At 35.4% G+C, this 25,378-nt stretch overlaps 4 protein-coding genes across 5 annotated transcripts; 2 read left to right on the top strand and 2 right to left on the bottom strand.

The window, feature by feature from the left end:
- Nucleotides 1-437: 437 nt before the first annotated feature.
- On the bottom strand, nucleotides 438-3,697 carry LOC116138899. The gene is made up of 2 exons (XM_031424573.1): nucleotides 3,575-3,697; nucleotides 438-1,081 (listed from the first exon to the last, which is right to left on the bottom strand). The coding sequence occupies exon 2, from the start codon at nucleotides 1,074-1,076 to the stop codon at nucleotides 837-839; it is 240 nt and encodes a 79-aa protein (XP_031280433.1). The 5' UTR covers nucleotides 1,077-1,081; nucleotides 3,575-3,697; the 3' UTR covers nucleotides 438-836.
- A 680-nt stretch (nucleotides 3,698-4,377) lies between these two features.
- LOC116138878 (COMPASS-like H3K4 histone methylase component WDR5B) lies at nucleotides 4,378-6,675 on the bottom strand. Its single transcript, XM_031424548.1, has 2 exons — nucleotides 5,275-6,675; nucleotides 4,378-5,002 (listed from the first exon to the last, which is right to left on the bottom strand). Exons 1-2 carry the CDS (start codon nucleotides 5,917-5,919, stop codon nucleotides 4,712-4,714), a joined length of 936 nt encoding a protein of 311 aa, XP_031280408.1. The 5' UTR covers nucleotides 5,920-6,675; the 3' UTR covers nucleotides 4,378-4,711.
- A 1,053-nt stretch (nucleotides 6,676-7,728) lies between these two features.
- On the top strand, nucleotides 7,729-8,421 carry LOC116138794 (heterodimeric geranylgeranyl pyrophosphate synthase small subunit, chloroplastic-like; the record flags this gene model as incomplete). The annotated part of the gene is made up of 1 exon (XM_031424464.1): nucleotides 7,729-8,421. A coding segment is annotated over one exon (627 nt), but the record flags the coding sequence as incomplete, so codon positions are not given.
- Nucleotides 8,422-12,966: 4,545 nt separating this feature from the next.
- Nucleotides 12,967-24,689, top strand: LOC116138924 (nuclear speckle splicing regulatory protein 1-like). Of its 2 annotated transcripts, XM_031424601.1 has the most exons (7): nucleotides 12,967-13,045; nucleotides 13,553-13,597; nucleotides 14,354-14,412; nucleotides 15,180-15,363; nucleotides 15,452-15,574; nucleotides 15,796-16,014; nucleotides 24,261-24,689. In XM_031424601.1, exons 4-7 carry the CDS (start codon nucleotides 15,196-15,198, stop codon nucleotides 24,672-24,674), a joined length of 924 nt encoding a protein of 307 aa, XP_031280461.1. In that variant the 5' UTR covers nucleotides 12,967-13,045; nucleotides 13,553-13,597; nucleotides 14,354-14,412; nucleotides 15,180-15,195; the 3' UTR covers nucleotides 24,675-24,689. The 2 variants fall into 2 exon arrangements, with proteins under 2 accessions (XP_031280461.1, XP_031280460.1); XM_031424600.1 differs by lacking the exon at nucleotides 14,354-14,412.
- Nucleotides 24,690-25,378: the final 689 nt, after the last annotated feature.

Here is a 25,378-nt window from a genome sequence, read left to right as displayed (position 1 = left end):
TTCAACAATCACATAGACGGTGGATTGTTTTGAGAACAGTATGCTTTATTCTGAGATGTTACATCAAAGATATAAATATTATCTGATCAGATTATGGAAGAATGTTGACCTTATATTATATTGCAGCCTTGCTTATTATAATCATACCACGTTTAAATGCTTCTGGGCCTCATTTTTTCAGGCATGAATGGCGAAGGAAGGACCCTTTATGGTGGGTTAAAAAGAGAAACTAAAACACCCATTTTTCATTATCATTACTCATGGCTTTGATCAAGTCAAATTTGAATTATGACATTAAATACTCTTCTTCTCCAGCATTTCTTTCAGAAGTTATAGCAAATGAAAGCTGTAATCACATAAATATTGCATTCTTTGTCAAAACTGATTTATTGGAATTTGAATCTTCAAAGATGAAGTGCAGATTGAAGAAAGTTGGGGAAGATTGAACTAGAAAATTTTACATATCACAGAAAGAAAAGGGGAAAACAAAGTCAATATCCTTCTGGATCATCTGTTTATAAAGCTTATTGACAATAAAAATCAACTGAAAGCCATCTTTTCAGTTCACTAAAAGATATAATTTCCAGTACATAAATGGAAAGAGAACCTCCATTTTCAGAAAATCCCATTAAAACCCAACATGAGACTCTAAGATGATTTCATATATTGCCTTTAAATCATCAATGTCAACATTATCCACAGTCTGCTGGTGTATATCTCTCCGCTATATATAATTGACATCTTTTAACATAGTTAACAAGAGAATCGCCCAGCTTCATCTCTCCAATTACCGTTCACTTTCCTCCTTACATATAAGTCATAAATTATAAGATTATCTACTTGAACAAATGGGCTAGATCAGGATCATCCAAGTTCACCTCCAACCATCCATTTAACTGCATGTACTCGATATAATGATCAGGTGGCTTCACTGCACGAGGGTTTTTCAGGGTGAATCCATGAATCCTCTCGACATCACGGGTGAGCCATCGGACATAAGCACGATCCACTGGAGGCACTATTTTCAAGAAAACTTCTTTCCTTTCTTGCTTCACAGCCACAGGCTTGTTTCCCATGCCACCTGGCCAGTTTCAAAAACAGAAGCAGTGAGCTAAAACATCTTCCAATCACTTCAACAACAATAAAAGCTACAGATAATCATATTGCTATATGATGAACAGACTTTATTTCCAGCCCATAGTTTATCCTTATTTTGGCCTCCAGAAACTACTCTCATTTAATAATGAATAGCTTGCCTAATAACAATTCTGTATTAACAGGAATCTCTTGAATCGTGAAACATGCTCAGATGGTCAGAGTTTCATAATAAATACAAGAGGCTACTAGCCAATCTCTGTTGAAATGAGCATCACATGAAATGACAGTAAGCAACCCAGCAATGGCAGAGATTCAAATTTCCATATAGGAACTTGACTACGTTATGCACCGAGAATCAGGATATCCATGAAAACCAAACACTGTTTAATGGAGTTGAGTTTCAAACCTCATAAATGAAATTTGCTTAAGACTGCATCAAAAATTCTTATTTCTAAAAAAAAAGAAGAATAATTATTTGATTGCACAAAAGATATTATGGACAAAAGGCACAGAGATTCTTCAAAAATTATTAAACAATTACAAACAAAATAAAGCACAGAGTAGCCAACCATTTTCATAATAAACAGCATAAGAATGCTACCAAACACCACTATTTTACCATGCAAAATTCAAATTCTGAAAAATATTATGCAGCGTTTATCTTTTGACCTCAAGTAAAGAATGAAAACCCATGTGTTACTTGCATAAGATCATAAGGAGATAAGTAAAGCCATAAGATCACACTAGGCATATATATTTATAATAACCAGTTCCACATATCTTTCTCTTAAATAAGCTCCACAAGCAAGCACAAGAGCATATTGATTGATCAGTCATATTTTCTTATACAAAACACATCAAGGAATATTCGTCATAAGAACACATTATTTTCTGAAAAACAAATTGAAATCGAATCGTACAACACACTTTGCGAGATTACTTTACAGAAAACATATTTGTCTATTGTAATTTTACAAAAGATCTAATTTACTTATCTCCTTGTGATCTCATGTACGTGATATAGCTTATTAATTCTTTAATCTTAACATCCAAAATAAACTTCACATAGGTATTTTCATATCCAACTTCACAAATGCCGCATAACACTCATCACATTCATCTTACATAACATTCACCATCACCTTTATCTTAAGGCAAGGCCTAAACCAAGCTCAACCTCACGTTTACAGATATTGATTTCAAAACCGAATAATCTCATTTCATAGACTTTAAGCTAATTATCCTTTTATCAAAAGGACTTAGAATTTTACAAAGACACAATAAGCATAAATATTTTGAACCACAAAACTTTTCATAAAGTTTCAAAGTTAACAAGGACTTCAAATAATTTTTATTTTACAGGTTATTAATCTAGCCAGATAATGTTTATGATTGACGTCTGTTATCATCAAATTGCATAACTATTTTCCCTTAAATTGTAGGGCAAGAAAATTTAAAAATTGCTAATAGACATCCGTAAAACCACTATAACAAAAATCACAGGTTTTTCAAAAGTTTAAACTTGTCAAAATGGTTTAGTAAAAATGACATTATGTGAAAACAAAACTGTTAGATCTCAAACACAACATGAAAAATACACTGAAAATCACATTGAGTTTCTGGGCAAAACAAATTTAAAAAAACATTTCCTTGAGATGCCTAATATGATGTATAAAAGATGAGCATCAAAACAAGAGGCAAACTTATGATACATTTTCAAAAAATCATCTCCTACACACCTGTAAAATCTTAGTTTTCCTTACATAAAATCTTAATAATCAATTCTTATTCTAAAAATCACAATCAAACAATACTCTTTTGTTTTTGTGTTTACACCTAACATCACCCATGCCTGAACTTAGAGAAGATTCAACTACCATTATTTTGAAGAGTGTTGAGAAGAATATTAAATGCCTATTTCTTACACAAAATGATATGAGTTTACTTAAAATTCTATGTCGCACGTTGAATTCTATCTTTTAAAACCCCAAATTCAAGTCAAATACAAACTGATATCAGTTACTTAATTCTACGTTGCTCTAGTATCAACATGCTTGGTGAACTCTATCTTCGAAAACCCCAAATTCAGTAAAATACAATGCCACCCTGCTTACTCCAAAAACCACAGTTAAATAGGATTAACAGAAAGTCTTGGTTTCAAACTCCAATTCCAGGATTAATACAAGATGAGTTGGAGTTTTTGAGTCCTGAAACACCCATACCTGCCACTTAAATTCCAAGATTTCGTATTTACGAAGAAAAACTTTAAAGTCAAACACAGTATGTTAAGAGAGCGCAATCCATATGTTTATTGTATTGTTGACATCTCAAATGATAACCAAATAAAATATTGATAATTCCATAAACCGTTTCATTCAAAGATTTCATCAGGCAAATGACACAAACATAGCAGAAATTATGGGCTGAAGCAATAAAGCGTAGTTTAAGACCCAAAGCGAAGAAGAATGAAACATACCGTAAATGCTCTTCCGTAACAAATGGGGTTAAGATAGGAGATGATTTCCACCACAGAAGATTTGAAGAAAAACGTTTTAATAAGTGAAGCCCTCCCGATAAAATAAAATAATTTCAAATAATCCCAACATAAATGCATCATTTGCAAAATACCCCACTTGAGGCCTCTTCTCGCCAAATATTTTATTTTTTTTCTTTATATTATTAACTTTGTTTAGAAAAAAAATCATTAAATACATCTTGTGATTTTTAAAAGTAATCTCATTCTCATGCAAAGCTTAATTGAAAGAAAAATAGAATAAACCCCACAAACAAAAAATAAAATAATAATGTCAAGAGTTGATAAGAAAACTACTTTGATTTGATTTATTTTACAAATTTTGTATTTATTTTTTCAATTAATCAATATTATGTACTAGGTAGTAATTTAGTTTTTATATTATATAAACTAATAATGAGAACACTTAGACAAGTGAAAGAAAGTATTTGCGTAGTTACATGTAAACCTCACTTTACTTCCAATTATATTAAATATCGCTTTGACTAAAATCCCCTGTTTAAGGAATTTGAAATATGGTAAATTAAAACAATGATATGCCTAAAAATCCAACATTGCACAAGAAATTTTCTGGCTACAAGTAGCTGAAATTGGCTTGTTGAGCTTACTGACAAATGTAAAAAATCACATCCTTCATTTAAATCTGAAACGAAATGCCCCAATGGACACTTCGCGTAGCTTAAATTGCAGAGGATTCACCCAAAACAATAACTGAAGAAAACAGCATAAAATATAACAAACACCTTATTAGATACAAGAAAACACAGCAACATTAATGTGATCAGTTACTGACTTTGTTGCCAATAACATTACCATGTAACTCCAAACCTCACCTCACCATACATTTTTGAAGCTATTCTGTAAGAAGGATACATTATATGTGATTATCCCATTCCCATGTAAACCACATTATCATAACAAATTCTACTTATATGTTAACCAGGCATCTCAAACAAACAGAATTGACATGCAATTTTTTTTTTTTTTTTTTTTTTTTTAATAGAAATGAAATAACATGTTCAGAGACAACATCTACATGTCTCACCACAAATAACTAATTCATATATCATTTCAAACAACTCATGCATCTTGAACCCAGATCCTCACTGTTCTATCACCATCAAGGCCGGCAGAAGCAATTTTGTTTTCAGTGGGGTGACAGGTTACAGAAATCACTGTGTCAGTGTGGCCTTCAAGCTTTTGAAGCATAGTTTTTTGCTGCAGATCCCATAAGTAAACACACTTGTCCTCTGATCCACTAACAATATACTTCCCGTTTGTTACAGAGAACGTGGATGTTATACAATAAGCTCTGTTTGTATGACCTGTATAGACTTTCAAGAACTTACCCGCTGAGTAATTCCACAGCTTCTGCACTCAACAAATAAAGGGAAAATATCAGAAAGAAAAACTATGCATGAACTCATAAAATCATTACGCCTTCAAACCCTGCTTATAATGCTCCACACATAACTGATAATAATAATAATAATAAAATTAAAAAAAAAGCTATAGACAATTTGAATTTTATGCTTATCAGAGAAGTAATAGACTTGCTTGATCTAAAACTTTTATTAATATTAAATTTTCACAACTTTAAAAATAAAATTTCAGTTTTGAAATATGATAACAATAGAACTTACAAGAGTGCTGTCGAGAGTGCCAACAAGAATGAACTTCCCATTGGGAGAAAATTTAGCAAAGGACACAGCAGGATCCTTATCATCAATAAGCGTCTTCAAGCATGTGCCTTCCCCTGCATCCCAAATCTTACAAGATCCATCATGACTCCCAGTCACGATCAGTGAACCATCCCTGTTAAAATGCACAGAAGTAACAGGCATTGCATGAGCCTGAATCATGCGCATACATTTCCCTGTCTTCACCTCCCAAACACGAATTGTTTCATCAAATGATCCTGATACGATCAGATTAGACTGAGGATTAAAATTCACACAGAAGACAAAGTCCGAGTGCCCACGAAGAGTCTTTAGGCAGTCAAAGGGGGCACGTGCATCCCAGATGCGTAGGGTGCGATCATCAGAAGCTGAGCAGATGTAGTGAGAATCAGAAGACCATGCAAGGTCCGATATGCCGTCGGAGTGACCAACAAGGCAGTGGATAAGGGAGAGTGTCGAGGCCGACCATATTATCAATGTTTTATCAAGAGAGGCAGAGGCAAGCAGGGTTCCATCATTGGAGAATTTCACGCACGAAACAGCACGACTGTGAGCCGTTAGGGTTTTTAAATGGCGGTAGGGTCTGTACGCTGGGGTAGCACTGGACATTGATTGTTACTAACTGGCAATTAATTGAGGAGCAAGACTCAATTAATCAGTTAATCTGTTACAAACCATGAGCAGAATCATGTCGGTCAATCAATCTCACCACACAAAGCTATTGTGTTTGATCTCAGATCTGCAGGGCAACAAACTATTTTAAATACATGTGTGAGATATTTAGAGCAAGTCTGATATAGTTTCTACATGAAAATAGGAAATTAATTCAATAAAGACATAACTTTCAAGAAAACTTATTTCCCTCCTGGATTCACAGACATGCCTCCTAATGGAACAGTTCAAAAACAAAAGCACTCAACTAAAATATATCCCAATCAGTTCATGAACAGTGAAATTTACAGAGATTCTACTTGATGAATAGACTTTTTTTTAATAAAAAGTTACTACCGCACAATAAAACTAAATAACTAGCCTGTATGAACAAGAATCTTTTGAATCACATGTCAAGCATGCTCAGATGGCCAGAAACTCAAATATAATCAAGGAAAATCCTCCCCAAATGAACATTATACGAAATGCCAGGATGGATTCAAACATCTGTCATCTGTATAAGAACTCTAATAAAGTACGACCAAAAATCCATAAACTGAAACTGAATTCCAAGCCCTTTACAACAAAATTTGCATAAGATTGCATTAAAAACTTTAGTTCCAAAAAATAAAACTTAAGCACGGGAGATGTTTTGACAAGAAAACTTCTGCACAATCGTTACTCACAAATTTAAACATAAAAAAGAAGAAAAAACCCACAGAATACTACTAAGCACTATAATTTTAGCATGGGATTCAAATGCTAAAGGAAACTCAAAACAACAGCAAACCCTACTACTGATATTATGGTAGATTATACCAACGGAATTAAAAAGATATTGGCTTGATTAACTGAAAAGCAAATTTGAAGCATTGGGATTAGAATCCAGAGAGGAGTGAAACATACATACCGTAAGAGAAGAGATGATTTGCAGAAGAATGAACAACTTCCTTAATGGAGTTTGAGTCAGATACCGATAACTCAAAAAGAAAAAGAAGGGGGCGGGTTTGAAATAACCATATTTTGGGTCATACTAAATTATTGAATATCAAGCCATATTTTCACCGAATAGACCAAAATACCCTTCATCAAACCATATTTTCAACTCAGGCCAGGGTAGGTATTTCGTAATCTTACTTAATTAAAGGGACACTCATTTAAACCCCCAAGATTTGCCTACTTAAGTTTCAGTAATAAACTCTACACCCGCCTGTTACCGGTAGGACTATTTCGTTCGTTTTAATAGTAAAAAGGGTAAAGGGAAATGATAATTTTTTTTTATAACTATTAATAATTAATGAAAGGGTTAGTAACAGTAATCCCCCCAATAATGCTACGGACACTAGGATTTTTGCACCGAAATATTATACCGGTCTACGTGTAACACGTCTCTGATTTTTTTAACAATTTTTTTCTAGTGAACGACCGTCCATCAAATTTGGACGGTCGTTCACTCACATGGACGCCCGTCCATATTATATGGACGAGGGTCCATATATCAGGGACAGGCATCCCCAATTAAAGGACGCCCATCCATAAGTAAAATTGAATAAATTTTTTTTATAAAAATTAGGGACGGCCGTCCCTTATTCAAAATATGAAAACAAAAAAAGAAAAAAAATTGGGGACGGCTGTCCATACATTTTGGACGGCCGTCCCTTAAGTTTGGACAGGCGTCCATTAGGAATGGACGGCCGTCGAATGGACGCCCGTCCAAACTTTAAAAAAAAAAAAAATCAAAACATTCTAAACACCTTTCTTCTTCGATCTTCTTCTTCGTCTTCATTCCCCATCTCCTCTCTTTTTCTTTGTCTTCATTCCCCCAGCCTCACCTTCCTTGCTGGGGATGCACTCTTCCCTCTTGGATATGAACACATTGTATCCCACACACCCTCTGACCTTGTACCTGAAACCTGCATCCTTCGTGTGATTGCTGAGATCGCCCGTGCTGTGGGATCAACTGGCATGGCTGCCGGGCAGTTCCTTGATATTGAAGGTGGGCCTAATTCTATTGAATTTATGCAAGAGAAAAAATTCGGTGAAATGGGTGAGTGCTCTGCAGTGTGTGGAGGATTGTTGGCTGGTGCAGAAGATGATGAAGTGCATAAATTGAGGAGGTATGGAAGAGTTGTTGGGGTATTGTATCAAGTGGTTGATGATTTGTTGGATGCGAAAACACAGAGTGAGGAAGATGAAGAGAAAACAAAAAAGAAGGGGAAGAGTTATGTTGTTGTTTATGGCGTTGACAAGGCTATGGAGGTGGCTGAGGAACTCAGAACCAAAGCTAAGAAAGAATTGGATGGGTTCGAGAAGTATGGTGAGAAAGTGGTGCCACTTTATAGCTTTGTGGATTATGCTGCCGACAGAGGATTTTCTGTTGGTGATTCAAGTTGATACAGTTTTCTTTGTGCATCACACTGCTGAGAAGGGGCTGAATATTATTGTTTTAAGTTCATTAAGGATTTTTGTTAGTGTTGATTGCAGTGAATACTCTCAGAGTTTGATACATAGTACACGTTTGAATCATTAAAGCCGACTCATATAGAATGTTTTTCCATTGAAAATGGAGATGTCAAGCTTTGTAATTGGATTTAGTTGAATGTTTGTAGCTGTTCTTCAACATTGTAAGTCTGTTGCTTAAAGTTAGAGGAAGAGCCCTTGTCCACCCAAGTGGAATGCCTGAGAATACATTATGGGCCATGTTGATACTAGTAAAACAAAGCTGCTGGATTGTATCCGAGGTACTAATGTTCAGGAAGGTGAGGCTGGGGGAATGAAGACGAAGAAAAAGAGAGGAGATGGGGAATGAAGACGAAGAAGAAGATTGAAGAAGAAAGGTGTTTAGAATGTTTTGGTTTTTTTTTTTTAAAGTATGGACGGGTGGCCATTAGGAAGGACGCCCGTCCGAACTTAATGGACGGCCGTCCAAACTTAAGGGACGGCTGTCCCCAAATTTTTTTATTTTTTTATTTTCATATTTTGAATAAGAGACAATTTTTATAAAAAAAAATTATTTCATTTTAGTTATGGACGGGCGTCCTTTAATTAGGGACGCTCGTCTCTGGTATATGGACCCCGTCCATATAATATGGACGGGCGTCCATGTGAGTGAACCTAGAAAAAAATTGTTAAAAAAATTAGAGACGTGTTACACGTAGGCCGGTACAATATTTCGGTGCAAAAATCCCGGTGTCCGTAGCATTATTGGTAATCCCCCTCAGGTATAAATAAATAACATCCCCTATAATTATATAAATAACAAAAATTTCCCAAACGTTAATTTTTTTGGTGTTAAAATAAATGAAGAGGGGCAATTAAGCAAATATTATCATTCTATTTAGTTATAAAATCTAACAATACACTAACAACTCACTAACAGTATATAGATTTTTGTTATTTTTGAAATCTCATAAGAACTCTTTATTTGATTAAACCTCGCGGGCCTAGATAAAACCTCTTAATGAAAATAATAATAATAATAAGAAGGGTAAAAAAAAATTAATAACAATAATCCGGTATAATAAATAACAAAAATTCCTTTGTAGTTAGAGAAATAATAGAAATATTCCTCTTCTTAATTTTTGGTGTTAAAATAAATGGCAGAGTGGTCATCGAATAAATATTCAGTCACTTGTCACATTATAAACTCTAACATAATACCAACAGCTAACCAAGGTAGGATGAATTTTATATTTGAAATATTAGGGGGACTTTTGTCATTTGATCAAATCTTATGCGGTGGAGAACAAAACCCCTAAGGGTGTGTGTGGTTCAGTTACTGAAAATATTATATTAATGAAAATATAGATTACCTTGAAGGTTATTGGGAATATGTTTGATTGGTTGTAATAAATTAATGGGTATGTTATATTAATATATTTGGTTGAGAGGAATAGATTGGTGGGTATGTTATTTAAATTACTAAATTGCCCTCTTATTAAATATTATTATTTAGATTATTAATATAACCCCCTACATTTAAAAACTTAGTAAAAACAACCGCATAATAAAAGTTTGAAAAATAAACGAAAGCACCCCCACCAACTCAGTCACCACTGGCAGCCGACAACCCAAAGGCACGCAGTCGATTGGAAATGGTCTTTGTGCACCGATATGGCCATTTTCGGCAAGATCTATGGTCGAAAATGGCCAGATGGTAACAGATTTGGCCGGGAAACGGCCAAATCTAATTTGATAGGAAAACGGCCAGATCAAATCTGGTCGTTTCTGGTCAGATCTGTTGATCTGGCCGTCGATGCACAAAGTCCATTTACGACTAGTCATGCGCTGTTACGGTGGCGGCTGTTGGCCTCCGATGGTGGTGGCTAGCGGCGATAGGTGGTGGGGGTGATGGCTTAGGTGGGCTACAATTTGTTTTGAATTCAAGGGTAATTTTGTCCAAAAAGTTAATTAATTGGGGTAAAAATATAATAACCAGGTTAATGTAAATTAATTTAAAAACAAGGGCATTATTGTCCTAAAATTTTATTAATAAGGGGTCATTTAGATCGTGAGAATATAAGATAACAGGGGTAATCTTCATTTATTTTGCAAGATTCCGGTGTTTGGTTTACAAGTAATAAAATATTACAGTAATCTTTTATTGCAAATAATGTATACTGTTGGTAATGTAGTGGATAATCTTATTACCTTGCTTGGGGGTGTTATTAAAACATTACCGATGTAATCTGATTTTTCTACCTATTTTGTCCTTAATTAAAAACCATTTCGAACATAATTGCCCTCAAATGTCTACCAAATAACAATTACCCCAGCCGCCTAACATTTGAGAAATTAGCTAAAATAGCATAGCCACAAAAAAGTTTAAAAGTTAACAAAATACACCAAGCCACCCAAGACCATCGCTGGCAGTGACTCATGACTGCCAGCCGCTAGCGTCAGTCGCCGTAATGGTGCACGACTAATGAGATCTGGCCGGTCATACGCTAGTAAGGTCTTTTCCGACCATGAATCACAAATTCATGGCTGAAAACAGCCAAATCTGGTGTTTCTATGGTCGTTTCACGACTAAATATGTGGTCGTGAAATAGCCATAGATCTAGTTGTTTTCTAGCCATGGATTACCATTTTCAACTTTGTCGACACACGACTGACCATATATGTCCAATCGTGTGCCATTCCATCGACTGTCGGCAGTGGCTTAGGGTGGGTGGGTGATTTTGTTACAAATTAAAGTTTTATATGGTTGGGGTGTTTTAACAAAATTTCAAATATAAAGGGTTAAAAAAAATTATTCAAAAATTAATAATAAAAAATATTATTATATTAATATTTAAAAAGGAGGGCAATTTAGTAATCTATATAACATACCCACACATTTATCCTCTCAACCGTTTATATTATTCACCAATTTATTCTAACCAACCAAATAATTTTTTTAAACATTCCTAGTAATCTTCAAGGTGATTTTTCTTTATGTTAATATAATATTTTCCTATAATAGAACATTATATGATCCAAATGCCCTCTAAAGGGTAAAATTGTAACAAAAATAAGATTACCAAGTAATCTTAAAATACCTAAGAAAATGGAGGTAATCAGATTACCTCCTATATTACCAACAATAACTACTATGAATGCGTTTGGTTCAAAGAATGTTGTATTACTAGGAATATTATATTAATGGAAAAATAAATTACCTTGAAAATTACTAGGAATATTTAGGGAAATATATTTGATTAGGTTAGAATAAATTGATGGGTATGTTATATTGATATGTTTAGTTGGAAGGTAAATGGTGGGTATGTTATATAGATTACTAAATTACCCTCCTTTTAAAATATTAATACAATATTACTTTTATTATTATTTTTTGAATCATTTTTTAAACCTCTACATTTGAAATTTTGCTAAAACATTCCAACCATATAAAATTTTAATTTATACTAAAATCACTCTCACCCACCCTAAGCCACCGCCGGTAGCCAACCACCAAAGTTGGTGCATCCGTTAGTCTCCGGAATGACACACAATTAACCAGATCTGACCATGAAAAGGCTAGGTCTTTGGCCGTGATCTAGTTATTTTCGGCCAGATCGAAGGCCAAAAACAGCCAGATTGACGTATGGACAGTCAAATCCCCCTGGTCGTGCGCCGATATGGCGACTGCGGCCGTCGGTGGTCTTGGGTGGCTGGAGATATTTTGTTAACTTTTAAACTTTTTTGTGGCTGGGGTGTTTTAACGAAATTCTCACATGTAAGGGGTCTAGGCATTGTTATTTGGTGGACATTTGAGGTCAGTTTTGTCCGAAATGATATTTAATTAATAGTAAAATAGGTATAAAATAATATTACCTCACTAATCTTTTAATAACACCCCCTGTCAAAGTAATTTGATTACCCCTATATTACCATCAGTAAACACTATTTGTAACAAAAAATTACCATAATATTTTATTTCTTGCAAACCAAACAAGAGAATCATGAAAATTAAACGAAGAGTACCAAAGTAATATTATTTTACCCCATTCCAAATGCAGCCTATTAGTATTGGAAGATTACAAGAATCTTATATTACTTGACAATTAAACGTGGTAATCAAGTAATATAAGATGACATTACTTCAGTAATCCCATACAACCCCCAATCAAACATACCCTATAAATAAAATTAAAATACTTGTGACGATGTGCAAGGGGAAGGGTTGGTCGGTCGGTTAGGCATAGGAAGGATGAGGGCAATTAGGTCATTCGCTCTTGTCACGTTAAAACTAACCATAAATTAGTAGCGGCAGGGGGTGTAGAGAGCTTATTGATACCTCAGGGGTTTAGCCAATATGGGAAAACCTCGGGGGTTTATCCACTAATAAATAAGCTATTTTTTATTTTAATTTTTTTGTCCTCTCTTCTCGTCTTCTTTTCACCGTATTTTTCATTTCCCTTCCCACTCCTCCCCCTTTGCCCCTTCTCTTTTCTTTTTTTCTAAAACTGCGTCTAAATTCTAAAAATAACGAAACCTTGATCTAATCTAAAACTAAAGCATTCCTTCTCTTTAAGTCGCCACCGCTGGAGCTAAACAAAAGCAAGTCGGCGAAGAAGTCAGGCGACGTGGCTGCCACATGAAGGTATCGTGGTTCATTTTTTTTGCTTTTTAAGTTTTGTAAGCTTCAAATTGACGACTGTTGGTTTATGATGACGAAGTGCTCTTTAATGCCATATGATGTTGACTTGATATCATGATTGAATTGATTTCGTTACTGGCTGTTGATGTATTTGAGAATAGTTACAATTAGTAGTTCTGCTTATGATGCTTACAGCCTAGGGTTTCTGATTTTGTTAAATTCAACTGTGACTTTGAACACTTGATTGAACTCTTTGATTTTGTTAAAGAAATAATACTTTTTGAACTTCAAAACCATCTATTATCTAAAATGAAAATGTTTGTGCACACTGACACCCATGCTGATGCTCCTAGTCACATGTTTGATCATTTCTCTGACGCTGGTTTTTGATGTTGATACGCTTGATCTTGAAGTGCTTAATGGTATTTAAGTTTTATAGCTTATTGCTTTATGCAATTTTCCTTCTTTGTATGTCGTTGGTGATTGATTATACATCTTTATTTGCAACAGGTCCTGCTTTGTTAGTTGATGTTCCAAGGGATAAGAACATAACTGGTATGTGTTTTGATTTTTTTTTCTTTAATTCTAAATACTGTATTATTTTTTGCTTTCCTTCTTGTATGCTCTTCAAACAATTTAGAGTCCCAATTATTGATTAATGTTGGATGCATTTCTTCATATCAAAAAAGAAAGAGAATTTGCAAAACAGGGCTTCTATTAAATTTGTTTCAAATAAACACAATCAATTTGTTAATTGGTTGGGGACTTGAAAATTCAGACCGCTGTTATTTGATTTAGAAGCAGTTTTGTGCTTGATTGAGAAAGTGTGGGCAGTGGTAATAAAAGAATCTTGAGGTCTGTTTAGATTTGATTGAGTATACAGGTTTTAGAATTAGTTGTGTGAAATGCTGTGAAATTTTATTTTGGCAATTTTGATTATGTATGAACTTGATGTCTGTTAATTTTTTCTCATGCAGACAAATAATTGTTTGCTTTCTTTTGGCAAAAATTTGCACTAGGGAGACTGCTTTGTTGCTGTAGGCTTCAGAGTTAATGCTTTGCATCATGGACACATTATTTCTGTTGCTTTGTTTTCGTAGGCAATATAAAGTTACCCATGTTTTACGCTGTTAGTAGTTACCAAGTTTCCATGTATTGAGTTTGCCTAGAATGTGTTGTTGGTTGTTTTAAAAACACTGACAATATGACTTAATTATGGTTAAAATATGTTTTTCTGTATGCTTCAAATGGATTGTTTGTTAGCTTTATCAGAATATAATTGTTGGTTGTATTGAGTATACCAAATTGTAGGTGTGACTGGTTGATGGTTGTAAAATAACACAAGGACTTCTTGAGAAAATAAGACTAAGGTATTAAAATTCATCTTTACGACATTACCTTTATAATAAGACTTAAACAATTTGGGATTGATATAATTCTTTACAATGTTACCTTTAGAATAATACATTAATTTTTTTTTTTATTAAATATAATTCTTTATAATGTTACATGTAATAAAACATTTAGGTGCTAAATTGACACCTAAACAATAAAACATATTTAACAATACAAGTCAAATTATTGTTAAAATTCTTTATAATATTATATTATTATTATATAAATTTAACAAAGTGCCCTCATTTTGACCATCGGTAACCATGGAGATCAACAAATTTTAAAGTTTTTTAATAAATAGATTTAAAAGCTTTTTAAATAAATTAATTTCCAGTCTTATTTAATAATAAAGAAATAAGGTTATTTTTGATACTTGAGTTTATGTGGTTGTTAAATTTTTTCAGATTTTTGATATAAGTTATGAAATTTAACTTTTTCTACTCAAACATATGTACCAGAAAATAAGTGTTGATGTGAAAAAACAAAGAAAAAAATTTACAATATATTTATATTTAAGATAAAAGTGGCAAAAACAAACACACCTTATCACTAAATGCTTGTTTTGTCTCTTTGTGGAATTCTGTTATTTAAGTAGTTTTACTTTAAAAGCAATATTTACAGGTTTTACTTAAGTTAACTTTCTTCCAGCTTTAGAAAAAAATCCAGTCGGGTAGCTTAAATGTTAAAGTTCTACAATTTATCAAAAGTTTTGCATATTGATTGTTGTTGGGTTCAATCTCAGCTAATTGTTGGAAATCATGAAGAAGTATGGCTTGCAACTCAGGGTTCAGCCTTCACAACAGAAGAAACAGCCCACAAAACCTCCTTTGCCACCGCCTCTTGGTTTTAGTCAAGATGATGATGATGATGATGATGTTGAGAGAGAAATTTCTCGCCATGCTAGCAAGAACAAGTCTCTTAGAGAGGTAACGATTCTAAAATTTTGGTGGTATATTTATTCACCTATCTTTTTATCTGTTAAATGTATTTTTTTTTTTTTTGGGTAATTTTAAGATTGAGGAGCAGCAAAAGAAAGCGTTGGAAGAAGATCCATCAGTCTTTGATTATGATGGTGTTTATGATGAAATGAAGGAGAAGAGCTTTCGTCACAAAGTGCAGGATCGTCAAGACACGAAGGTAGTTTCATGTTAATGGCATGATTTTAAATTGCAAATATGGCTTTTTCTTTTGAATTATTTGTGGATTTCCCCAAATTCAACTACTTTGCAAATATATAGTTGTGTTTGTTTTTATTTGTATGAGTGGAAAATGAGTTAATTTTAGAGGTTTGCTAATGGCATAATGTAGGTAATAACTAATTGTAACTAATTAGCTAATTCACTTTTTGTTTGTTGCAGCCAAAATATATTCAGAAATTGATTCAGAAAGCAGAGGAGAGAAAAAGGGAACATGATATAATTTATGAAAGAAAACTTACTAAAGAGAGGAGCAAAGAAGACCATCTTTATGAAGACAAGGATAAATTTGTTACTAGTGCTTACAGAAAGAAACTTGAAGAACAGAAGAAATGGGAGGCAGAACAACGTTTGCGTGATCTTCGAGATGAGAAAGACGCTGTATGTCTATCTTTCCTTGTCTTTTGTGATGTTTTCTTCTGTAATATATTGTTTTCTTAGTCTTGTATGACTCAATCTGTTTATTGTTATTCATCAAATTTTTTATGATTTAGGTATAGGGCATTCTTCTGATGCTCTATGCTTCACTGGTTTAAAGTTAGGTTTGTTCTTTGCAACGGACACATACATGCTCTTTGGGATAATCTAATGCTTGAATGACGAAGGGTGCTGGGATTTCATCATGCTAATTTGTTTCAGGTTAGGCCATCTTAGCTATATTTCTAGCTTTGGGGGATCTTAGGAATGTTCTTTACTGGACATATTTTTGAGGAGAACATACCACATTGAAGAAGTTAAAGTAGTATTGGTCATTATATTTTTATGGCTATGTGAATGCCATGTCACATATATTGCCAAGTTAAAAAAAAGGGATGGAAAATAGGGTAAGGTTATGGGAAAACTCTGGCGTAGATTAATAAGTATTGGTTTCTTCTGTCTTTTTATCCAAGTCACTCAGTTTCCCATCTCTATACAAATAATTAGTTGGTATTTGTGATTTTAACTATGCACAAGAACTGGTTACTTGGTATAGTAATATTTGTCCTCATCTTGGTAGAAATTTCCTAAACCAAGCATTCATGTAGTCTAATTTGAGATTGTACAAGTTCAAAAATAAGGGGGATCTTTTCCAAGCATTCTATTATCAGAATAGGACTGTTAATGGTGAAATCCTATTGAAACTTAGTTTTTTTTCTTCCCCTTGGTACCTCCATGAATGCCTGGAATACTGTAGTGCATTGTCAGTTTCATAATTTTTAAGCTTTTTTTGAGCTTGTTCTTATGATGCTGTATTAGCGAAAAAAGTGAGTACTTTTCATATGAGTGTCCCAAAGAAATCTAATGGTCGGTTTGGTACAGCTGCTTCAGGTAGAGGTTATTAGAGTAACTGAATATAATTTTTTTGAACAGTTTGTTAGTTGCTTGGTTAGAAAATTTTAAAAGAGCTTTCTAGTCTTAAATTACCAAAAAAAAAAAAAAAAAAAAAAAGGCTTTAATATAAGAGAAGATGAAGTCAATTTAAAAAATAGTATGGAGATAGTTTTTAAGTTTCAGCATTCAGAAATAAACTCATGGAAGAAGCTCAAATTTTGAACTTTTCCCAGTAAACGTAAAATAGTTTATTATAATACTATGAGCTCTTTTAAAATGAAACCAACTAACTTTAAAAAAAAAAAAAAAAATTCAAAAGTGCATTAAAGAAGCTCTTTTGGCTAGTAGATAAGTCTAACCAAACAAGCTTTAAAAGTGAGAGTTGGAAGAAGAGAGTTTGAGAGAGATTTAGAGTGTAGGGACAAAATATTGCTAGCACTTTGCCAGATGAAGTGTATAGGTACTTTAGGCATAAATGACTCAAAAGTTCTTGCTAAAAACTGTCAAAGGGTTCTGTACTTAGTAGTTGAGATAATGAGATTCATCATAAATATTAAACTATAATACACTTTGATATTGAAAACATAACTATAAATTTGGTGATTGAGGCTGATGGCTTTGGGCAAATTTTTCACCACAACTCTCTGGGGTCTTTGGTGATTGATTATTTTCCTTCGAATAATTTTTGATGGCTTGTTCCACTTTGTTTTTTGTTTACACAAAATTAATTGATGTCAATTTGATGTTGCTATTAAAATTGTATTGATAATAGGTATTCAATCGAAGGAATGCTTTTATTTATACCTTGTTGGATGGTTTTAGATGGTAATGTATCTTGTGAGTATGCTGTGTAATTGGATAATCAAACATTGTGGTGGCAACCCCTATTAAGAATAGTAGGGTGGCAGCAATATTTTAATGGGGGGTTTTTAATTAGACATGTTAACCAAAATCATATTAAATTGGAATGGTCAAGGCAAGTTTTCTATTTGCTTCTAGTTTTAGTTGTTTTAATGAACTATTACATGTGTGAAAGTAGTCTAAAATCTGATGGAATGAAAGTGAAACTGAATGCTATTGATACAAAATATTAAAATAAAACTTAAAAAGGGCTGAAGCTGCCAAAAGACGGGAAGAAGAAAGGGCAGTTAAGGTAACAAACAGGTCACCTTCCATTTCCTGTCCCCTCCCCTTCTACATTTTTTCTTCATTCTTGGTACCTTCCCTTTTTCCCTTGAGTTGTTATGTGGTTGCTTGTGCTTTGGTGATGATGGAAGAAGGGTAGTGTTCGGGTTTGACCGGGGTTTCTGGTGTTTAGCCGCCAGAGTTGGATTGCTGGTGTGGTGGTGTCCATTGGTTTGGACGTGAGTTGGCCGGAGTTGGTTGGCCGGAGTTGGTTGGCCGGAGGTGTCTTTCTCGTGGGTTGTCATCCTTTCTCCTTCTCATTTCATTTGTTTGAATCTCCTCCCCACTCCACTCCTTATCCTTAACCGCCACGTGTCATAATCCTATTTTCTACAATGCAATCTAATCTTTTAGCCAACTCACCTTTTCAATCTATTATTACCACATCACCTCCCCAAGTTTGCTTACCCGCCACATCACCTTGCCACATGCCTTCTTGCCATGTCACCCTTATTGCCACATCACCTTGTCATGTCACCTCCCTTGTCACATCATCATGCCATATCACCGCCTTCGACACCCAAATTCAAACCGATTCCAATTCTTTCCCTCCCATTGTCTCTTAACCTAAAGCGCCTAAAGAATGTATTAACAATGGTCTTTCTAAAGATGAAGAAGAGAAAAAGAAGAATTTTGTCAAGGTTAAGCTTGTCAAGAATCCTAGTAGAGCCATTTTGTGTGATGATAACACATTGTGTGAAGAGGGGGAAGTCGTTTGGGTGGCTAGAGATGCCATTATTGAGGAGGCTGACCTTGATTTGAATATGAACTCTCCTTTGTATGATGGTATGGGAATAAAAGAAAGAATGGGCAATGGGGATTTTCTGCCTTTGAGGCAATGGGGATTTTCTGCCTTTGAGGGGAAATGGCTCTAAGGAGAATGTGGGAAAAAGGGATCTCGTGTATTCTAAGGAGGAGGTTATCAAGAAATCTCTTGGAGGGGGTTCTCAAATTACATGAAACAAACTCTTTGTTTCTAAACGGTCTGATTCGAAGTTGGAGTTTTTTGAGTCGGAGTATGTGGGTGAGAGGAGGAAGGTGAGAGTTTCCTCTTCTAAAGAAGTTGCGGAATTAGGGTTTGACAAATGGAAGAATTGCTTAACTGGTTTTTTTCTTGGGAAGAAATTACCATTTTCGATGATCAAGAACTATGTGACTAGGATATGGGAAAAATATGGGAATGTGGGAGTCATTTCACATGGGGTAGGAGGTTATATCTTTCGATTTGATGATGATGTGGGTAGAGACCAAGTGTTGGAGGAGGACCTTGGCATGTGGCTGGCCAACCTTTGTTTATAAAGAAATGGAGCCCAAATCTTAATTTAGCTAAAGAGGGAGTAAAGAAAGTGTTGGTGTGGGTTAAGATTTTTGATATTCCTCTTGAGTTTTGGACTCCCAAAGGTTTGAGTTACATTGCTAGTGCCATAGGGACATCACGGATGCGGGTGATAGACTTGAGTTTGCAAGAGTATGTGTGGAGATTAATTCTTCATCGGACTTTCTGAAGGTTTTTGAACTCGTGCTTGCTAATGGAGATGTGGTGGATTTACATGTGGAGTATGCTTGGAAGCCTTTGACATATTCGTGGTGCAAAGTTTTTGGCCATCAATCCAAGAATTGCTCGGATGCCCCTAAGGTTAGTAACCCTTTACAAAACACCAAAAAGCCGCCCCAAAACTTAGAGTGGAAAGTGATTAATAGGAAAAAGGAGTGGTTTCCAATAGATGGATTGGAGGGAAAAGAGAATGTGATGGGTTCTAATCTTGTCGAGAAGAACCAATTTGATATGCTTAATGATAGTTGGGCCTTGGGTTTTTAAGGCAGGGAAGCTTGTAGTGGCCCTTATGAGGTTGATGTGGGGATTGGTGGGTCATTCAAGGATATAAATGGAAGAGCCAATGTGGAAGATGGAGGGATTCAAGGGGGGATGGTGAGTGAGGACGTAAGGGTAAGGGAGACTAGGAGGGCCGGGAAGGCCATTGTTGATTTACGGCTTTCGAATGAAAAATGTGGTGGTTTGGAGGTTGGTGAGGTTGAACATTTGAAAGAGAATTAGGGGGTGGATTTGATGGATAGCGGGGGGAATAGTGTTACTCCTCGATTAGATGAAGTGGAGATGAGATCCGTCTCATCGGACTTGGTTAATTTTGGGGTGCTTAAAAGGGCTGATGAGAAGGAGGCGACGGATAAAGTCCAAAGTATGAGCAAAGTCTTTAGGAAGAAATTAGCCAAAAAGGCTAGAGCACTTGTCAAATTCCTCCCCTCAATGATAAATTTTGGAGTTTGGAATATTAGAGGTCTAGATTCCCCTATAAAGCATAAAGAGGTATGTAATTTTATCATTTCTAATAATATTTATTTGTTTGGTGTTCTGGAGACTAGAGTTAAAGAAAGTAATTGTGAGGTTGTGGTTAAGAAAGTGTTTGGTGATTGGAGGGTTGTTGACAACTATTGTAGTTCGGATGGTGGCCGAATATGGATAGGATGTGCTTAGATGCTAATCTTGATGACTTGAGGAATATAAGGTGTTTCTTTACATGGAGTAATCGAAGTGAGAAAAGCAGAAGAATTGTGTGCAAGCTTGATAGAGTTCTTGTCAATGATCAATGGACCTTTTCTTTTTCGGGAGCTTTTTTCCACCCCCCAAGTGTGTCCGACCATAGTTCGGCAACAGTTGATTGTGGTTTTCTGAGAGATTAGGAGATCTCCTTTTAAGTTCTTCAACTTTTGGGTCCATGACTTTAGGTTCTTGGAAATTGTAGCGTCAGTTTGGAGAGAAAATGTGGATGACAACCCTATGTACCGGTTAGTGACTAAACTTAGGAAGCTTAAAGGAGAACTTAGAATGTTTAATCGTAAGGAATATCAGTGTATCTCGGAAAGAGTTAAAGAGGCTAGGGAATTGCTCTTTGAAGTTGTCGATTCTTTCAATAGTAACCTTATTGAGGAAGAGAATGATAAAGCATTTAGATTCAAAAAATTGAGTTTGTTGGAAGAGAGCCTTGCTAAACAAAAGGCGAGGGTTAATTGGCTTAGGGAAGGAGACCAAAACACAACTTTTTTCTTCAAAACCATAAATGGGAAAAGAAATAGGAATTAGATTACCTATTTGGTTCTTGAGAATGGTGATGTGACTAGAGACAATGTTAGAATTAAGGAGGAGTGTGTGACATTCAACCAAATTCTTTTTTGGGAAAATGAGCCTAAGAAAAATTTTGAAGGCCTTGACGAGCTTATAACTCCTTGCATAAGGGGATGAAGAGAAGATATTCATGGAAGCCGAGGTGATTAGGGAAGAGATTATAAGAACTATTTTTGAGCTTGATAATGATAAAACACCGGGCCCTGATGGATATGGTGCCTCTTTTTTTAAACGAGGTTGGAGCATAGTGGGAGGGGATGTTATAGAGGCTATTTAAGGTTTCTTTAGATCCGAGGTGATCCTAAAGAAAATTAATTGTACAATTATAACCCTTGTGCCGAAATGTGAGAACCCATCCACTTGTCATGACTTTAGACCAATCTCTTGTTGCAACACGATTTATAAATGCATCTTAAAGATCATTGCAAATAGAATCAATGATGCCCTCTTGGGTTTTATTGATCGAGCCCAAGCTGCTTTTGTTAAAGATAGGAAAATTGGAGATAACATTCTTCTTTGCTAAGAGTTGGTACGCAACTATGGGAGAAAATCGACAAAGAGTAAGAAATGTGCCATGAACGTTGATTTGATGAAATCTTACGACTCGGTGAATTGGGACTTCATCATCAAAATCCTTAAAAGGTATGGTGTCTCTCATAAAATTGTTCATTGGATTGAGATTTGCATTAAAACGCCTATGTTTTCTATTGCCATTAATGAGGAGTTAGGAGGTCTTTTTGGTAGCTCTAGAGGGTTGAGGCAAGGGGACATAATCTCACCGTATCTTTTTGTGATGGTCATGGAAGTTCTCTCTCGGATCCTTGGGAAAATGATTAGGGACCCTAGGTTCAAATTCCACCCGAGGTGTAGTGTAGAAAACATTACACATTTTTGCTTTGCAGATGATCTCATGATTTTTTGTAATGGGGACACGATTTCTATTGGGTTAATTAAGCAAGCTTTGGGAACTTTCAAGGATTGGTCGGGGTTGGAGGCTAACACTAGTAAGAGCAACTTGTTTTGTTCTGGAGTCTCAAAGGAGGGAAAAGAGAATTTTTTGCGAGTTATCAATTTTAGAGAAGAAAATCTCCCAGTCCGGTATTTGGGCGTCTCTCTTATTACAAGTAAGTTGAAGTATGTTGATCGCAAAGTTCTTATTGACAAAATCCTTGCAAGGGTTAATTCTTGGAGAAATAAGTTTTTGTCTTACGTGGGACGATTCATTCTCATCAAAGCTATCTTGTAGAGCATCCAAGTTTTTTTGTCCTCAATGTTCATCCTTCCCTCGAGAGTGCACAAGGAGATTGAGGCTTCCCTTAGGGCATTCTTATGGTTCGGATCCGATTTGAAAAAAACTAAAGTAAAGTTGCTTGAGAAGATGTTTGTGTTCCGAAGGAGGAAGGGGTCTAGGCATTATGAGAACTAAGGAATGGAACAAGGCGGCCATGATGAGGCATATTTGGAACATTGCCTAAATTAATCATTCCTTGGGATGAGTCTCTTGGATCAAAACTTATCTATTTAAGAACAAAATTATTTGGGAAATTTCCATTCCCCGTGATTGTTCTTGGGCTTAGAGGAGCATCCTTAAACTTAGAGGAGAGGCTAGGTTGAGAATCAAGTGTGAGGTCGGTGATGGGAGACATATTCAGCTTTGACATGATAATTGGCACAATCTTGGCTCGCTTGCCCTCAAATATCATCCTCGGATTATTTACGAATCCGGATTATCAAATGATGCTCGAGTTAGTGAGATTTGTAATCGAGGTGAGTGGAAATGGTCGGTGGCAAACTCTTGTGCTTTGTTGCAAATGAAAAGGTTAGTTAATTTCAATCCCACTATGAGGGAGGATATAATTGTTTGGATCCCGTCTATGACCAAGGGTTTCTTTATTAGTTCAGCATGGAACGAAATAAGGTTGAGGAAAACTAAGGTTAATTGGTCCCATCTTGTGTGGTTCCCAAAATTCATTCCAAGACATGCTATGATTCTTTGGATGGCTATCAAAGGGAAATTCAACACAGAGGATAAGCTTGAGAGGTATGACATTTTGCAAAACTCATGTTGTTTTTGTAATTCGGCCCAAGAAACCTTGGATCGTCTCTTTTTCTCTTGCCCTTTCTCCAAGTCTATATGGAGTCGGATCCTTGCCATTAGCTCTATGGGCTATAGGGCGGTGCCATGGAATGCTTATATTCATGGCTTATCATTAAATTGGAAGAGAAACAAGCTTAAGTATTTTTTGGCAAAGTTGTGTCTTATTGCTGCTATCTATTGGATTTGGAGGGAGAGAAACAATAGGGTATATGGAGGGGAGTGTAAAGATGCACTAACCATCCACAACATAATTAGGTTAGTGGTGAGGGATAAGGCCATTGAGCTTAGGAAGATGAAGAGGCCCACGGGAAATAGAAGGCTTGCACACATTTGGGGGTTACCAATGGCTATTTTTGACGGGTGATCACTCTGGGTTTTGTGGTCTTGGTGGTGGTGAGTCCTAGGAGAAACTTGTTATTAAGGCTTTTTGTCGAGCACTTGGAGGGCTATGAAAGTAAGGGTGTTTTCTTGGGCTCTTAAGAATTGGATTGGCCAAGGCAAACCCTGGGGGAGGTTTCCATGCTTTGGGGAGAAGTGGAAGTTGGTGGAAGGTGGGTGTTGGCTTTCTTTGGTTTTGTTCCTAACCCAGGGCATATCCCGAGGTAGGAAGAGTGTTTTTGTGTTTTTCATAGTCTTGTATAGGGTATTTTTTTGGGTCCTCACTCAAGGGACTGTCCTGAGGTAGGCTGACCGCCTTTTATAGGCCTTTTGTACATTCTTTTTCTTTTTCCTATGAAAGCTCTTATCCAAAAAAATAAAAAAATAAAACTTAAACAGATTTTGTATCCTATATCATTTGTTTGTCTAAGAAATCTATCGTCTGCATTTATTCAACTTATATTTATTGAGAAATGTTTCTAAAGTTATTCATGTTCATTGTGTTTTTTATAGGTTACCAAGAAGAGTGATTTGAGTGATTTTTACTTCAACCTTGGAAAGAATGTTGCCTTTGGTGCGGAAGATGCCAAGTCAAGGAAAGTTAACAGGCAGGCTGAAGTAAGGAATTTGGAGCCTGAGAAAGATCATTCCCCAACCCATTCCAACTCTAAACAACAAGATATTCGAGCTGCTGAGCCTTCCAGGATAAAAGAAGGGCATCAGGCTGAAACTTCGGCTCCTCCAAAAAGCTTGGAGTCCTTGGCTTCAAAGCCAGTCTCTGATGTGCCAATTTCAGTCCAAGATGATTCTTCTAATGAACAACCATCATCTGATGAACCAAAGCGCGACCATCATAAAAGAAGTGAGGATACATTGGCTGCTGCTAAAGAACGTTTTTTAGCGCGGAAGAGGATGAAGGAACAATAGTTGCTTGTTCTTTCTTTTATGTATCTGGTCATATGTTTGTTTTAATCTTGCGAACTACCTTGTTACCACAAAAAATAGGCAAGAAAGGAGGATAGGTTGAGAATTTTTTTATCACAAAGTCTGAAGCCGTTAATCATACAATGGTAATGAGTTTTTTGTTAACTATTTGGGCAACTGTATCCATTATAATGGTAGATTTTCTATAGAAAACACCCAAATATACTTTTGAAGGAGAATTTATGAATTAATTGTCTCTGAAATTACTTATAACATTTTGTAAAAAGGAAAAAAGAAAAAATTCAATCAAATGTTTGTCTAAAAAACTACTCTAATAGTTTTTATGCATTTCACTTATAGATCTTCTTATTCGTGTCTCTCAAAATGAAGATTTGAACCTTTTTCCTCTTACTCTTTGTAAGCGATAGAAGTCATAAAGATTCATTTACTAATGAGTAATGTTACAGTTATTGAAGGATGCATACCGAATTCGTGCACTGAATGACGTGATGAAATCATGATCGTCGATTAATATTAATTCATAATTAATCGATGGTCACGATTGTGTCACGTCATTCGATACACGAATTCGGTGTGCACCATTTGGTAACTGTATTATTTTCCTTTACTGATTCTCTATGGACTTGAATCTCGTTCAATCACACAGAAAGACTTTATTTAAAAAATATTAAATTTATTTGTTATGT

This window comes from Pistacia vera, unplaced genomic scaffold (genome assembly GCF_008641045.1).
Source record: "Pistacia vera cultivar Batoury unplaced genomic scaffold, PisVer_v2 Contig344, whole genome shotgun sequence".
NCBI classification, from domain to species: Eukaryota; Viridiplantae; Streptophyta; class Magnoliopsida; order Sapindales; family Anacardiaceae; genus Pistacia; species Pistacia vera.
The sequence above is the reverse complement of the archived record's forward strand: the minus strand, read 5'-3'. Positions and strand labels throughout refer to the sequence as shown.

What these genes read in the sequence shown, in the direction of transcription:
- LOC116138899 (XM_031424573.1), bottom strand. Translation starts at nt 1,076, where the DNA reads ATGGGAAACAAGCCTGTGGCTGTGAAGCAAGAAAGGAAAGAAGTTTTC.
- LOC116138878 (XM_031424548.1), bottom strand. Translation starts at nt 5,919, where the DNA reads ATGTCCAGTGCTACCCCAGCGTACAGACCCTACCGCCATTTAAAAACC. An exon ending in GCACTCTCGACAGCACTCTT is followed by an intron (nt 5,003 to 5,274) that starts GTAAGTTCTATT and finishes TGTTGAGTGCAG; the next exon opens with AAGCTGTGGAATTACTCAGC.
- LOC116138924 (XM_031424600.1), top strand. Translation starts at nt 15,196, where the DNA reads ATGAAGAAGTATGGCTTGCAACTCAGGGTTCAGCCTTCACAACAGAAG. An exon ending in AGGATCGTCAAGACACGAAG is followed by an intron (nt 15,575 to 15,795) that starts GTAGTTTCATGT and finishes TGTTTGTTGCAG; the next exon opens with CCAAAATATATTCAGAAATT. An exon ending in TTCGAGATGAGAAAGACGCT is followed by an intron (nt 16,015 to 24,260) that starts GTATGTCTATCT and finishes TGTTTTTTATAG; the next exon opens with GTTACCAAGAAGAGTGATTT.